General features: G+C 46.9%; 1 protein-coding gene across 1 annotated transcript in view; it reads left to right on the top strand.

Annotated features, from left to right (window-relative positions):
* The window catches only part of qkia (QKI, KH domain containing, RNA binding a), a gene marked incomplete at its 3' end in the record, with an annotated part of 83,483 nt that overhangs the window by 47,448 nt on the left and 18,459 nt on the right, over window positions 1–17,576 (top strand). The window contains 1 exon segment of the mRNA XM_083792636.1: window positions 6,552–6,695. Within this exon segment, the coding sequence (XP_083648762.1) occupies window positions 6,552–6,695 (144 nt within the window).

Raw genomic sequence — 17,576 nt, 5'->3', positions numbered from 1 at the left:
TCAGGGTGCTGATTGCTTGGCCGGGTGCGGTCCAGAGCTTGTTTCTGCCTTTATTAAGTGTTTACAGGGGCCTATTATGTTGATGAGAAAAGCAGAAGGATTGTCCAGCTATTTTCCTTGCAGCCAAAAATTGGCTTCCAGCGGGAGAGACGTTGATGGCTCTGGGCACGTGGAATAGATTGTAGGGGTAGAAGTTGACGTTGATGGCTCTGGACACATGGAATAGATTGTTGGGGTAGAAGGCTCTGGACACGTGGAATAGATTGTAGGGGTAGAAGGTGACAGTTAGTCGGCACTATAATTTATATCTTTCCTTCTGACGTGGCACTAAAGAGAGGCTCTTAATAGTATTGGTCTTTATAGCCACGGAGGGCAGCTGTGAGTGCATTTGTGACATTGCAATGACCTGTTCCTCAAAGGCCTCTATATATATATATATATATATTATATATATACACACACACACTTGATTTTGCAGGACAAAATTGCAACCCAAGTACTTCAAATGGCAACCCAAGTACTTCAAATGGTTGTAATTACTATCATTTGATATCTTAATTCAGTGAGTCCCTTTTCAGGCCTTGTCTGTCCTTCAGTGCCCCAATGCCTGTCTGTCAACCCCCCTGGCTTTGACCTCCTGGCATTTCAGAACCCCTCATACACACACAGACCCCTCCCTCTTTGGGAGCGGCCTTTAAAAGCCAGGTTAAAGGCAGGGTGAGGATAACGGAGGTGAGAGAGAGACTGCTGGGTTTAAATAGTAGTGTGATGGCCCTCAGACACCCCCAACGTCAGATCAAATGAGACTGCAGCTGCCTGGCTGTAGTGCCTGTGGAACCTTCCCCGGTTTGACACAGCTTTTCCAATACAACTGAGTGGGGGGTGGAGACGGAATGAAAATGACACATGTCACCGTCTATTTCTGTAACGCTGTCTTCATGTGGAGCGTACCCCCACTCTCTCCTGTGTTAGGAGCGTTGCCTTGACTCCAGGATTTATTGGGCTCCAATGGAGGGTTTGGAAGGCCTTTGGCTTGAAACAGGTGTGTCGTGTGTGTGTGTGTGCGCGCGCGCGATAATGGACAGTGGTAAAAGTCCTGTATTCAACATTTCAACAAAAGTACTCATTATGCAGAATGTTCCATTTCACAAGTTTTCAAAATTTAGAAGATACATCTACATGAGCCTATAATATTAACAATAATAATAGAAAATGGGGCTTAATGTTTTGTAATTTCAACTAGTGGAGTAAGAGTACAATATCTGCCTCTGAGATGTTGTGGAGTAAAAGTATAAAGACATTAAGTATCGAAGAAGGCAAATGCACTCAAGTCAAGTAAAAGTATCTCAAAGTCCAATACTTGAGTAAATGTACTTAATTACTTTTCCACCACTGGCAGGGGAGGGACAGCATCTCAGTGTTTTTTTTATTCATGTGGGGGATTTCCTCAGAACCTGGCAGAGGTGGGGACTTGGACTCGGGACTCGACTTGGACTCGAGTCTCGATTTTGATGACTTTAGACTTGCTTGATCAAATCAAAAATAGACTTGGACTTGCTTGGGACTTGAATGCCAAAGACTTGAGACTTGACTTGACTTGAACGCCAAGGACTTGAGACTTGACTTGACTTGAGCCCTCTTGACTTGAACATTTTCAAGTCACTTAATACCTTACAGCAGTGGTCCTCAACAGGCGGACCGCGGTCCACGACCGGACCGCGGCACACCTCTCTGCGGACCCTGGAGAAAAGGCCTGGGCCGTGGCTCAGCGGTCCAGGCACCTTGGCTGGTAATCCAGTCTGGCAGTGTGCCGCGGGTTCGACTCCCGATCCCGACAGTATAGTAGCCTATACTGTCTATCCCTCCATAAAGAATATAAAATAAAGGCGAAAGCCACAACAAAGCGAGTTGAATTCTCCGTTGTATTCGATCAATGCCGAGAAAAGCAATTAACACTCTGAATGTGTGTATTATGGGCCGGCAATGCCCGGCATGTCATGATGACAATGTTGCGCTGACTGGCTCACATTCACACATTCAGTTGAATGAAACAAATTTGGATTTGTGTGAATAATGAATATTTTGTCAAAGTGAAAGAGCTATACAAACCCGGTTTGTATATGGTAATTGGTTGTTTCTAGGTGAGGGCGCAGCAATTTCATTTGCGTGCGAGACTCGGACCATGGTTCAAAAAATATTTGTGGACCTTCAGCATTTCTAGTTGCCTTACAGCAAGCCCAAATAATATTAAAATGATTAAAAAGTGTAACGTTCTGGAGATTTTTTTAAATTGTTTTTGTCTTGTTTCTTTTTTGGCCGGTTTGCTTATTTCTCTCACGATACATGGCAACGCTGACAAACTCACAGTCCCATAGAGCACCGAAGTCCTGACGTAACTCGCTCATCCCGACGATTCCCCTGGTTCGCGGAAGTGATTTCTCTATGGAGAATAACATGGGGTGATCTTAATATCGTCTACTATAAGCGTTGTGGTCCAAAAATAAACAAGCTGTCTCGGCGTTATTGTCAGGGAGGTGTCTCTGTATCGTTTGCAACAGTCAGTCACTCATATATGATACAGTCTGCTTCTAGCGAAAATCTAACTAATTCAGTAGCAGTAACATTAGCGTTTTCTCTCAGTCAGTTGATTCTTCATATCCATATGAGTGAAGCGGCCGGGGTGACATGTTCATTTTTCAAACACAGTTGTTATATGAGGCGATCTCAAATCGCCTCAATGGGGATTTCAATGCAACTAAACAAATACATGAACCTGGGGACAGACGCCCTCTACTGAAAGTGATGTCAGACTTCGGTGCTCTATAGACGGTAACACAACAACAACGAGACAGGAGGACAGCACATAAATCGCCTTGTAATTCGTATTGGTTCCCCAACATTAAAGTATAAGTTCAATACAGGACTCATTAATTTCTGTTAATCTAAACTGGTAACCTTAATCATGTAGTAGCGTGTACTAGCGTCGCCTGTGTTCCACGTGTTGCACATAAACAAACACATACCGGCTTCACTCCATCGCTGCTGTTTTGGAACAGTGAATTAGAGCATCAGTTTAATGTTTGATTGTATTAGAGTCTTCCTTATTTTTGTGCACAGTTTAAGTTTCTTATTATTTAAGTTTATCCGATTATCTTTTGTATGTAAAATGGTTTGGTATTGGTATATAATGTAACATTCCTCTTCTACCCTGGATTTGAACACGGTTTCAGTGCAAGTAATGACATTTTACCATTGTAATAATAATAGCCTGCTTGCTCAGGGGAAACATTGAATTTGTGTCAGATCCTGTGTCTCGGTGAGACATGACCTTTGACATGATCTAAATGGCTCAATAGAAGAGCAGAGAGACAAACTACAACCACCCCATTGTACAGAGTGGTGCTTTAAACCCTGTCCTCACGGAGGAAATTGAAAATTTTGTTGGTGGACTCCAGAACCCTTAATAAATAAATGCAAATTGTGGAAAATGCTCATGATTTATGTAAATCTTTACATATCATTAATTAGTATTATGTCTTGGTGGGACTTGTTTGGGACTCGAAACAAAATGAAAGGACTTGGACTTGACTTGGGACTTGCCTGTGTTGACTTGGACTTGACTCGGGACTTGAGACTCGACTTGGACTTGCGACATAGGGACTTTGTCCCACCTCTGCTACCTGGTATCTGGTCATGGCATTGGATGTCAGGGCGTGCTCTTCAAAGAGGGTGCCAGCAGTCCCTTTATCTCGCGCTCTCGCTCTCTTTCTTCCCCCCCCACTTTCCATTCCCCCTCCCTCCTTGGTGTTTGTCATGCTGTCACATTCTCTCAGGGGGCACGCGGTGACCTTGTTCACAGGCAGTCAGCCTGATGTGAGTGCTGTATTTGCGTGCACACGGGCGTGCATGCGTTTATGCTGTACGTGCGTGTTTGCGTGCACACGGGCGTGCATGTGTTTATGCATTTTCTTCTTTCTCTCCCTGCTCCCAGTCGCATACCTTCACCACAGCCCCCGGTCCCCGGACTAATCACACACACACACACACACACACACACACACACACACACACTGGACAAGTGCTGCAGCCCTGGGTGGTGGGCTGTATGATGAAGGGTCTGTGTCTATATGTAATGTTGATTTCTGACCCATGCACCATACTTCTAGATGCAGCCCTTGTTTGAATGTGTGTCCGCGTCCCTTCCAGTTTGTGCTGAGTCACCTTCCAATCCCCATGTCCCTTAATAGGCCATAAGCAAACAGTCATGGTGAAATAATGGCCTGGCTGCTGAAACTAGCTCCCCCCAAACACGCACGCACGCATACACACACACACACACACACACACACACACACACACACACACACACACACACACACACACACGCATATACACACACACACACACACACATGTGGAAAAGGGGAAAACAAGAGGAGAATATTGAACCGTGTGTGTGTGTTGCAAAGAGCAGTGCCATGGCAACTGCTCTCTGCAGAGTAGAATGCTGGTGGGTGGCACTCTGTGTGTGTGTGTGTGTGTGTGTGTGTGTGTGTGCTTGCTTTCACGCCATTTGTTTTGACCTATTGAAAAGCGTGTCAGGTAGGGCTCCTGCCGAGCACCACAATGCACTGTGGGCAATTAAGCCACGTCTCTCTCTCTCTCTCTCTCTCTCTCTCTCTCTCCAGAGGGGGGGGGGGCATGATAGTCTGTTCTTTATTTATTATTTTTTAACTACAAATGTACCTGTCATAAATCAAATATCCGCGGCGCCCGCTGGCCAAGTGGTCCAGGTGCATGCCACATATAGAGTCCCGTTCATGACGTCCTTTGCTGCATGTCTCTCCCTCTTTCCTGTTGGTCTTCACTTGTATCTATCAATAAAGGCAGAAAAGCCAAACACAAATCTTAACTAGAACTGCACTCTGTCCAGTGCCTACTTGACCTACTAGTACTGTCAACCGCTACGAACGTTCAAATCTCTGGCTCGCAATGGTGACGTAATAAAGATGGGTTTCAGATTACATACATGTAATTGTATATGTAAGTTGTATATGTAATTTGTAAGTTGATTAGCAGTATACTGTGGTTACTTGGGTCGCTTGATGCGTATATCAGTAGCTGCGTATGTCAGTAGCTGCGTATGACGTAATGAAGATATGTACCAATGCCGGCGTATAACTGGCTCTCAATGGTGACGTGATATGTTTCAGTGTATCATGTATGTAATCTGAAACCAATACCATATCAAGCACAAATTAATCATTACGTCATACGCAGCCACGGACCTACGCATCGAAACACCAGACATTTCTTTATTTGCGCGCTCTGCTTGCGCAAGTAAAAACAAATCAAATATCCCACCTGCTTGTTGACAGTGCAATGGTCATCTCATCTGAATAAAACGTTCTAGTTGCAAGATCGAGACTGTGTGCGGGATCCACTTTTCTTTTTTCTAATCAGTGCAGGTTTCGCAGTAGAATCTGAGTACAGGCCACCTTTGCCATTAAGGTGTCCTCAACTCCTTACCTCAGGTGGGGGTTTGAGGTGGGGGTTAGCTTTCCTAACCACTCGCTTTCATAGCGCAGAGTGACACGCGATACAACCTCAAAAGCTTTTTAGAGCTCTCTCACTGTCTGCTATACGCATTTACCGTCAGCGAGGCAGCCAGGACAGACGGACAGAGGCCATCACACCCGCCGCGCTAAATGGAAGAGCATACTGTTTAAAAATAGTACTGTATATATAAAAGCGAGTGCTTTCTATATGCCTCGGTGTGTCCTCTACACTTCTCTCAAAAGAGCCAGGTGCAATAGGGCTTTTTGCCACAGCTCCTTGAGAAAGCAATAAAACTCAAAATGACTTTCTTCTCTCATCCTCCGAATTCAAATCGGGATGGATTGAAAAGGCTCTCCATTTTATGTGGTTGAAAGGCTGTCAGGGAGTGATGGTTTCATTCTTTTCTGCCTTTCAAGGGGTGCAAGTGCTACACTATAGCTCCTTCTTCCAGCTTTGGCTCTTCCCCGTTTTTCACCAAGGCAAAGGGAGAAAAAAAATATCCTATTGCCTCTTGTGTGCTATTGTCCTCACACAAACATGATGGCAGGCACTTGCCAGGTGCTCACGCGTGCAAGAAACGCACACGGACAGCACAGTGGTGCCCACCCTGAACACTATTCTTAGTAGAGGAGTTAGTAAAGGCGAACCACCCCTCCACCATCACTCTCTGATCCCGTCATCCATCCATCTTGCCTTGTGATGTTAATTGCCGTAGGGCTAGCTGTCGTCTGCATCTCTCTGAAGCAGGGGATCTATTAATGCAGCGTGTCCTTTCAAAGTTGAAGCTAAATAGCTGACTAAAGGGCCACGCCTGTCGTGTGTGTGTGTGTATGTGTGTGTGTCTGTCTGTCTGTGTCTGTGTCTGTGTCTGTGTCTGTGTCTGTGTCTGTGTCTGTGTCTGTGATATGCCATGCTACTACACTGACTCTCCAACAAACCCACACTGTCACATCCACTCACTGTGTGTCTCTCTGTCTCTCCCTCGCTCTCTAGGAGGAGCAGAACCGAGGAAAGCCAAACTGGGAACACCTAAACGAAGACCTTCATGTCCTAATCACAGTGGAAGACACACAGGGCAGAGCCGAGATCAAAATGAGGAGAGCGGTGGAGGAAGTCAAGAAACTCCTAGTGCCCGCAGTGAGTACACACACACACACACACACACACACACAGAGGCCTGATGGAGGTCATGCATTCTACGTACGTCGTTGTGGTTTCAGGGGGGCAGAGAACACAAACGACAGTCGCCAAGTTGTGATTTGGATTTGTCAGCGGTCTCTGTCGGTGTCACTGCTCCAAGCCTTCATAATGTGTGCTCAGCCAAATACCTCAGTGATGTTACTGCTTCCCCACTACGCCACAGATGGCACCGCCCTCCAACCCTACTGTTACTTTCCTGTTTACCGCCGTATATAGACCAGGTTGGGTAGTCACCCCCCACCTGCACAATGGAAACACGCAGGCCGCCTCTTCCCCCTCCATGCTGCCGGAGATGAGTGCCGGTGGCTCGAAGGCCACGCTCTGCGTCTTTCCGGTTGCCTGTGGCGACCAGGCAGGCCAAACAGCTGCAGCCTCCAGATCTGCCGTCAGGTGGCGAGGCCCGGGGATCTGCTGACCCGCGGAAATGAGGGCAGCGTGTGCCAAGAAGCGCCGGGCCGGGCCAGACCAGATCGGCTAGCAATCTGCTCCCACCGCCTGCAGTCATGTTCATTTCACCGGTAGTGAAGTCTCTGAGAACGTTATATTTTCCAACAGGGTAGTTCTGTTGAGTTACTTGGGTATGATCTAAAAACGTCAGCCGAAATGATTTCTCGCATTGCATTCAACCTGGAACAGTGTTGTTCATATTTCTTTTATTTTTTCCTCATTTTTCAACTCTGAACGCATCCCAGGTTTAGGCTTCATTGAGAAATGGGTGCATGAGAGAAGAGAAATGCCTATGCCTCTATCACTTGCATTATTGGCTCCAGCCTGGCAAGGCTTCAGTCTAGTCTCAACAGGAGACGGTGGTTCAATCCATTTCTTCTTGTTTTATGATTAGTTGTCTCTTGTTATCGCTCTCGCTCTATTTGTGTGTGTGTGTGTGTGTGTGTGTGTGTGTGTGTGTGTGACTGAATGGCTGGGGACTGGGGAAACGGTAACGCCGATCTCCAGTCTCCATGCGCACAGTGAAGACATCCGCACTTGTGTTTGAATGCATTGCATGTGCTAAACTTGAGGATGATATGCCATGTCTGAAAGCGACGGCACGTTGATGAGCGAGTCGGAGTGAGTCGGTCGCAGAAACACAAGTTGTCTCTCATCTGCATGCGTGCACACACTACCACACACAGTGAAACCTGTCAATGCAGCCCTCAGTCGGCAGTATGAGCTGAGAGCCACGGAAGTAGCTTTGCGGGTGTTTTGCGGGTTCTGGTGACTCGCTAAGCTGTGACCTCATTTCCGACCACGAGGCACAAGTTCTGCGTGTCCCCTGGCTTTAAGCTTGGTCAGCTCGCTCCATCAATTTGGGGCATTGACTCCTAAATAATGTGCTATATATCTCTCAAGGAGAAACTCTGCCTCTTTCATTTTTCAAACACGTAGTGGCCATTAACTCCTTTTTAGTTGCTAATGAAATCTTGAAGTTAAGCAGGTTCACTCCCTTAATTCAAATAAGACTTTTATGGAGTGAATTAATGACCCATTGCAGCACTTGAGAAGCCATTTTTCTTCCATGCATCTTTGTTCATTTAAACATAATGAAAATGTCTTTTCATTAAATTCCCATAGTTTTAAAGAATTTAGTAAAAAATGTATATAGAATTTGGCATATACTTACTGGCTTCTCCTGTGTATTGTATGCAAACAACACCCATCATTTTGCTATAAAATGTATGTCTGTCAGAAAAGGCCCCTTTCACTCTGGTAAAGAAAGAGAAGAGACATAAAAACTCTTGTGTTGGAATTCTGTTTTCCGTTTGTGTTAAGGACTGTCCCTTTAATGCACGTTATTAGAATTACATAGACATTGGCCTAGTTTTTGGCCTATATTATTGTAAGTGCATGCCAAGTAATTTGTCAGTGACTGGGCGGTTAATTCTGCTGAAGTCTTAACTCCACCAGTCCTCTGTTTAAGAAAGTTGTGGTACCGTTTTTCCGAATGAGCACCAAGGGCATTGTGTTCTCTTCTAGTGGTGTCTTCACCATTAAATGTGTGTTTATGTAAGCATGTGTGTGTGAGCACGTGCCTGTGTGTGTGTGTGTGTGTGTGTGTGTGTGTGTGTGTGTGTGTGTGTGTGTGTGGGTGGGCATCGGGGCTGGCTGGCAGTAATGCCCTTTATCATGCTAAAATAAATTGGATTAAGCTATGAACGTGAGCCACGGCAATCTCCAGTCTTGGAATATGCCGTACTAATGAAGGGCATCTTCTCCACGTTTGGCAGCATGAAATTGCCTTTATTGAATCGCATAGGAAACAAAATGGGGTCACGCTTTTTTTCTTTCTTCTCCAAATTATTTTTCAAGAAACCGGCTTAACTTGTCACTGAAGCGGGAACGGATACCCTGCCATAAACAATGAGTGATGATAATGCAGAGATGCTTTCTGATATTCTTATATTGCTCTGCCATTTAAAACTGCTAGTAAAAAAAATATGATTATCTTTTTAAATTAAGAAATTAATGAAATATTAATAAAATGTGTGATGTCGGAATGTGATTTTAAATGCTTTTGGTCCCTTGTGTAACTGTCATCCACTCTATTTATGAGTGTATGTACCGCACCGTATGTTGGCGCGATGAACATTGACTCGGGTGTCTTGGCCTCTTATTGGCAGCTCCCCAACCCCTATGTGGGCCTGAGATTGATTGGCAGGCTGGGAGAGGGTGCTGATGGGATGTGGCGAGGGTTCAGCAGTTCCCCTTCACCCCTGGTAGCACTCGCTTGCTCCCCAGTCCCGTGAACTCTTAAACCCTCTGTAAACCAGGAGCAGGGGAACAATCTGCGAGATGAGAGCGAGAGAGGGATGGGAGAGAGAGAGAGAGAGAGAGATGGGTGGGAGGGAGAGCTTGATTGAGCTGCTCTTTCAAGTGTGGATTTATTCCACTGATCCAGCACTTGCACACACAGTTGGCACATTCCCATCCACGCCACAACGTGTGCGCATGCATGAATGCCACGTGCACACACACAGACTGTGACCCTTCGCCCATCCCTCCCGTTGTCTCCATGGTTAATAAGACAGAGCCTGCAGCGCAAGCCCACTGCACTCCATGTGACCTCTAACCGGAATCCTGCAGAGATGTGCCCAAACACGTATGCCTGACTCTGATAGGCTGCCCAAACCCCTAGTGCACTCTGATAGGCCTGCTTCACTTCCCTTCCCTGTCCTTAGAAGGCCTGGACAAGAATAGCAATTGGCCTGAAGTTTCATCTCGGTTGACTCAGCTGTGACGTGTACTGCATGTCCGTACCGTACATCAGAATGAAGTTGAAATTATAAACGCGATCAGGCTCTCAATGGACTTTGTGTGATAATTAGATGAGGGCTTAAATCAGAATCCATCTGAATTATGTTGCGGGGCTTGTTAATAATCCTTATTCTCCATAGAATTATCTCTCCCCTCGTCAAACAAAGCTTGGCCAGGGAACAGCGAGAGATTCTGTTGCGTTTTTATGGAGATGTGGCCCAGCCAAACGACAACATTACGCACACCCGGGCGCCATGCAACCACACAGCCTCAGATCAGCACGGCCTCTCCCTGGCTTTGGATTGCACATGTGAGACACATTGAAATGCCAAACCAGAGTGTAGGATTATGGTGGCGGCACACGACACTGACAACACGTGTGAATGAACGACGACACATGGTTCACCACAGCCCGGGGAGATGCATCTGAATGCTGTCGCTAATTGAAGTGTGTTTGTGTGTGTGTGTGGAGAGAGAGGAGTTGGGGTGTGTGTCGAGAGAGAGGAGTTGGGGTGTGTGTGTCGAGAGAGGAGTTGGGGTGTGTGTGTCGAGAGAGAAGTTGGGGTGTGTGTGTCGAGAGAGGAGTTGGGGTGTGTGTGTGTGTGTGTCGAGAGAGAGGAGTTGGTGTGTGTGTCGAGAGAGAGGAGTTGGGGTGTGTGTGTCGAGAGAGGAGTTGGGGTGCGTGTGCGCACGGTGAGAGATGGGTAGGGTGGAGTTGGGGTCAGGATTTAATCCAGCTCATTAATTGGCTTTTAACATTTCTAAAAAGAAAAAAACAACAACTGACAAATAGCTTATCCTATTTAACGGGTAAATCTAACGAGCCCTTATGAGTCCATTTGGTTACATTTGTGCTCTCGTCGCAGTTGAATTTACACTAAGTATTTGAATGTGTTGCCGACAGAGGATGGCTCTTTTGGTCTGCATTAAATGGTAGCTCGGGTGTGACGGGTAGGTGACGCATAGTGGTGTGATGGCTCGGTGGGACAGCTTATTTAGATCTGTGACTGATCCTCTCTCTCTGCAGGGAAGGCTTTGGCAGATGTGACAGCACGACCCAAGGTGACACCATGCGCATGCTTGTCAGCACGTGCAAAATGTGCATCTGTGTGTAAGCACACATGTGGGTGTGGATGGATTTGTGTGTATGCACACACATCACTGTGTGTGTGTGTGTGTGTGTGTGTGTGTGTGTGTGTGTGTGTGTGTGTGTGTGTGTGTGTGTGTGTGTGTGTGTGTGTGTGTGTGTGTGTGTGTGTGTGTGTGTGTGTGTGTGTGTGTGTGTGTGTGTGTGTGTGTGTGTGTTTGTGTGTGTGTGTTTGATTGGCAGGTGTGTGTGTGTGTGTGTGTGTGTGCTCACGCTGGACGTTGTTATGGATATAATAAATCCTCATTTGTCCCCTCAGGTCACTGCTGTGCTATTTAATTGGCTTCCAGGAAAATGGCAGGAGATACAGTCGGACACAGAGACCTGCTATAGACATAAATCCTGTCCTCGAGCAACATGTAGTGTCAACTTCTTTTCTCCGTTGCAGATTAGAACACACCTTAAATGTACCTTTCATTTGAAGCCCTTTGTGTTTTAAACCATTTACTTTCTTGGCTATTGAACAAAGAGCACCTGCTGCGCTGGCTGCTGAAGGCTGGTGTGTAATAAGCAAACTGGTTGATGAGGACTTAGTTGGAAGTGACAGAATGTATGCAGGCACGGAGTTAGAGGAGCAGTAGCCTGAAAGAGACCTGTCCTTTTTTTGGCATAGGCATCTCCTGACCAGAGCCGCTGGGAGAAACTAGACGCAGCTGCAGCAGATGAGCCTAATTATTAGAGAGACAGAGAGGTGTGTGTGTGTGTGTGTGTGTTGAATAAAGCTGCTGACCATCAGTAATTGGCCAGGCGTTTCCTTTTCTTTTGAAAGGAAAATGCATGTGGTCTCCGAGGCTAGAGGAGCAGTGATGACAAAAGATTGTCTGGCGGTTTTTAATATTTCTGCCCTCATGTGCTGTACAATTCTTCTGCTTAACATTTTGCTTACAGAGACCTCATTGAAGTCGCATGCGACTTTTTATCGTAATGTTTTGTCTTAACGGTGCTGGCGCTCACTTTGAGCTACCAGCACAATAGTTACCGTAGTCTGCTGGCCTAGACATGCTGCTGCTCTGTTGCCTTCTCTCTCTGTCTTCGGTCTGTCTCTATCCAAAAACCCTGAAAACCCATCATGAGAAGGACATCAGCTCTCAGAGAAAAAGACAGGAGATTTAGAAAAGGAGCACTCTGGCCCCGCAGAACTGGGAGCATGTCTCCCTGAATTTGGCCTGTCCTTGCCAGGAACAAAGTGAGCTGAGGTAGCAGCTTGAACAGACCATCAGCCTCCAGCACTACTCTCCATGTACTGCATGGCATGGATCTTGTTCTCTCTCTCTTTTTTATCTGTTACTCGTTCTGTCTAAAGCAAGTTGGATTTTGTTTTGTTGTTGCGATTATTATATTAATTTTACATTGTTTACATGTGATGAGAATAGAAGGGCTTCGTAGTTCTATTTCAGTCATTTCATATTGGGTAGGATGTTAGCAATTTTCCTGCATCGGCATGCCAGTAGAGGTGGGTGATTATGTATTACACACCCACAGCCAGTCTGCATGGGCTACTCTGTCGGTTGCCATGTTCTGTTCAATCCCCACCTCCATCCTTGTTTTTAAGGCCAGTTCCCATTTCTCTCTCCCTCGCTCCCCCTCCTGCTGCTGCTGACCGCTGTGGTGGTAGGGCATAGATGGCGTTCATTCGGCAGACAGATGGGCCATAATGGTTGCCAGGTTTGATGATCTGTGGGGTGTTGTGTCGGCCCACGCCAGCTCACACCCAGTTTGGCAGAGTAGCAGTGCAGTCAAAAACATGCACAAACAGGAAGGAACAGACTCACAGGGACACTTATATATATTTATATACACACATGCACACACAGAGGATGCAGAACAAGGAGAACTAGGTTTAGTGTGTTTTGGTATACTCTGCAATCAATAAACACCTCGCACGCACACACACACACACACACACACACACACGCGCACCTCTCTCTCCCCATTCCTCTTTTCTCTTCCCTCCCTGTCAGCAGTGTATGACAAATGAGTACAAAACGCCATCTGGCCGCATCCATCCATGTGTGCTTCTCCAATTAATGATGTTTACTCTCTGTTAGTCCTACCTAGCGCTACCATTCTCCTCTTATTTACTCTTGATCCACTCCCTCCTCTCATCCTCCGCCAGTGCTTGGGATTCAGCCAATTCTGTAAGGACAGGAACTGGCTTTTCTTATAGAAGTCTGATTGATTCTATTAAAGTTTAATGGATATTTGTAATACTACGACTGCAGGTGTTGCCCATATGCAAGGCAGTTGGAGAACGGCACTATAGTCGAGGAGCAAGCACTGCTCTTTGGTAGAGCATAAACTCTGTGGTAGTGTGCTGCTGCCGTGTTCGCTACAGTGCAGGCATTTCACAAATGACCACTTAAATGATCAACTTTCCCAATTTAACCACTCCCAGCTTCCAGTTTAACGGGCTAAATGTTATTGTTTCCTGCAGCAGTGCTGCTGCCTTGAAGCCGATTTGATGTCAGTGGAATGCATTCGTGTGTCTTAGATGAAATCCAACAAATTGGAAATTGCGGAAGCATTCAACTAGTATCATCACCAGGTAACTCAGCCATGCAACTCGGAGGCTTCTCAGGCATTGGGTAGATGTTTGTAGTCCACCTGGTGGTCTCTGCCTGCCACGTCCCTGTCTCTCCCCCCTCTGGGCTGTTACCTTCATCAGGCTAATGAAGCGGCAGTATTGGATCATATTAACCTGCTGATCTCCCACCTCCCTGGACGCCCTAGTTAGAACGGTCCAGATCGCACTGCAGTACTCGCTCACTGTGTGTGTGTGTGTGTGTGTCTGTGTCTGCCTTACAAGCCCATCCCACCTTCACGTAGACACCCCGTCTCCCGCATGAATGTTAATCATCTTTTTAATTGGGTTCCTTGACTTTGTGACCTAAGCTTGAGTCGCCACGGCTGCATCTCTCCGCACTCCACCCCTCCCGCTCTCTATGGTGTGTTTGGGCGTGCGCGCATGTGCGAGCGTGGTCTCGTCGGCAAGAGGCTGTTCTGGTGGCGGGGGGGGGGGGGGGCTGGGGGGAGACTAACCTTTGACCCCGTCTCTCCCTTCCACTCTCCTTCATGTTCTCTACTCATGTCTTCATCGTATCACTCTCTCTCCACTTATTGGTCCAGCCCGTCTGCTCCATTACGTGCCACACCCATGTGCCCCAGACACATACTCTGCAGTTCTCTGACACAACAGTCCCGTGAGAGGAGAACCCCACCCCCTCTGATTAATGAATGAAGTGATACGAAGAATTGAAATTGACCCGTTTCCATTTTCACCTGCAGGAAACGGACGTCGCGTTTCCGACGCGTCTGCCAATAGCGATCACGGACACGCATCAGGGTGACTGGTTACACATGGAAAACCGACACACACACATTCTCCATTAAATTGGCCTGTTCCCCTCTCGGGCAGATGTGCGTGCACGCACGCACACAATCACTGTTATCCATTGTCTCCATTTTATCATTTATCTTAACCGCTGATAATTGTAGCATCTCAGCCCCCCCCGCCAATTGCATCGATGGTCATTCTAAATGGAGTGAAAGTATAGCACAAACCAAAATAACAATAATGGAGCCCCTTTCTCCTCAGACTCAGCCATCATCTGTAGCACAGTGGCAGTAGAATGCTGGGGGAAAAAACTAAACGGGCACACTGGCGTGCGCACACACACACACACACACACACACACACACACACACACACACACACACACACACACACACACACACACACACACACACACACACACACACTTCCTTTATTTGAGTCCACATTTATAAAATACATTATCAACGGCACAAATATTTTTCAGTTGCTTTTAATATCCCACACACAACATCATGTTCAGTGCTGACACACACACACACACACAAACACACACACACACACACACACACACACATACAGTGATTGACAAGGTATTGACGGCGTCCTACCGGAAAATAACATTGAGTGTTGCGCAACAGAAGCTCCCAGCCTGTGGAGCAATGCGATCGGTTTTGATATCAATAATCTCAGAACTCCGTCTTGTGCGCTCAAGGTGTTTTTTTTGTTTTTTTTTAAGATATTTTTTTGCGGCTTACGCCTTTATTGATTTTTTTTTAAGGGATAGAAAGTAGGCTGACAGGAAACGGGAGAGAGATGGGGGGATGACATGCGGTAAAGGCCGTGTCGGGTCCGGGAGTCGAACCCGCGGCACACCGCGACTGGATCACCAGTCCGGTGCCCAGACCGTTACGCTACGGCCTGGGCCGCTCAAGGTGTTTTCTGCTAGAGGGAGAGGGTGATTATTGCTTCAGTGATGATCACTTCTGTGATGTACGTTAGGACACCAGGTTGTCTTATGTTTTTATGCATGCATTGTTTACTTCCTCCTTTCTCTTCTCGCCCACCCATAAATCCCATTCTTTCTTTCTCACTCCTTAATTAGGGCTACTCTCTCAGACTGTGAATCATAAAGACAGAGGAGAAAGAAACATATATTTTCCGATGCTATGCTGCCATTTGTCATGTTCACTGTGGTGCCAGTATAAGGTTTCTACAACGCAGATGCATAATTTATAACAACAGAAGTCCCTTTGTTGTTTGTGTTTGCCGTGGCTCATTTTAATGGTATTTATCTCACTAGGCGAACGGGAACATTCGCGCCTTCCACTGGCGTTTGTTCCCTCGCGGTCTGTCAAACGTCCCATTTCTTTGCCTGATTTCTTTCTCTCGCTCTCCTTCTTCTTGTGTTTTCTCTCTCTGCTTCACTCCTGGTTTGCCTCGTTATTCTTGTGGTTGTGGGTTGTTTTCTGGCTCTCTCCTCCATTCAAATGTATACGCGGTGGACTTTGAAGGCCTTCAGCTCCTGTGGATTAGAAAACCCATCACTTGAGCTGTCTGCCGTGACCGTGGCAGTCATGCAAGACGAAAGTGTTCGTGGTGACGCTACTGACGTCTTTGTGAAAAAAATAAACCATGTCTTCATAAATCATGTTGACATGCAAAAAATAGCATTCTGTCTCTTCTTCTAAGAAAGTTTTAATGCAGCACCCTTAACATTTTTATGTTTTTAGTTGCGGAACACATAATGGCAGTACATATCTTACCATGAGCCAGGCCTCTGAGCTTTTGGTTTCGATGTCGGTTCCATTTGGTCCGAGCGTCCTTCCCCTGCCGTCACCCTCCTCCCAGTCTCCATCTGTCCATCCCTCTTTTTATCTTCCGGCTCCCGTGCTCTCCCAGGGGGCAGACAGGTGGCTCTGACCTCAAGAGGAGGTACTCCCGGTGGGAAGCAGTCTGCCCAAGGCCTGCCCTCCCTGGTCTCCCCCCTCTCGCTCCTCCTCTCACTTTCTCTCTCTCTCTCTCTCTCTCTCCATCACACACACACACACACACACACTAATCCCTTGGCCCTACCGCTGACAGCGAGGCACGCTTCCACACACTGTGTTCAAGAGAGTTCTTTGGAAAGACATTTCTGGACCCAGAGGCACCATCAAACCCCTCCTGAGGTACACATGCCAGGAGAAAACCTGGAGATGCTCTTCCCTGATGGGCATGTGGGAAAAAACAAACACATGTAAGGTCACGATCTCACCGTCTCAGCTCTCCCACCTGCTGTCTTGTGTGCCGTTTTTAAAGAAAGTGGTAGTGGTCGTGCCAACACATAATTGGCATAGTGATTTAACCTAACCCCTTGACTAACCAGGGTCCACTAGGGCTCTATACTAGGTCCGCTCCGTTTGTTCCCCCCTACACATGGTCCCGTGACATTGTGAACCCCCCGATCAACTCTCATGATGTCATTTAACCAAACCTCTGCTTTTTAATCAGCCGTGCATTTGGTTCCCTCCTCTCTATTTATAGCTAGTACGGTTGCTAATCCATCTTATTCTAACCCTTGTGCCAAGGGGCCTCGGTTCTGTTTCTTGTCCTTCCTCCCCTCATTTAGGTTTTAAACTTGGTACCCACTACCCAAGTGACATGGCCTTTTTTCTGCAATGTGTCCCGGTGTCGCCCCTCCAACCGCTTAGAAAATACCCCCACTAGTGCTGTCCTGTTAATTTAGGTGTGTGTGTGTGTGTGTGTTTTGTGTGTGTGTGTGTGTGTGTGTGTACTCTACCTGGGTCTCTACTCACCCAGGCCCCTCCACCCATTATAAAATAACCTCTATCCTAATCCACCTGGTTGTGTTGGGTTTCTCCAGGGGGGGGGGTCTCTGGGCATCCTGGCCCAGTCTGGGGTAGGCAGAGGCAGCTTTAATCTGCCCTGGTGGGGGAGGGGCCCTGCAGGCTCCTAGCCAATCTCTCTGCCTCTTTGAAGGTCCCCTTAATCCCTTTATAGTGGGGGCAAGGAAATGTAGTATTGTGTGTACTGTGCTGTGTGCATGCATGCGTGTGTGTGGGTGAAGTGGGGAGTGCACTTAGGG

Source organism: Protomyctophum parallelum, assembly GCF_964188405.1.
Source record: "Protomyctophum parallelum genome assembly, chromosome: 20".
NCBI lineage: Eukaryota > Metazoa > Chordata > Actinopteri > Myctophiformes > Myctophidae > Protomyctophum > Protomyctophum parallelum.
The sequence above is the reverse complement of the archived record's forward strand: the minus strand, read 5'-3'. Positions and strand labels throughout refer to the sequence as shown.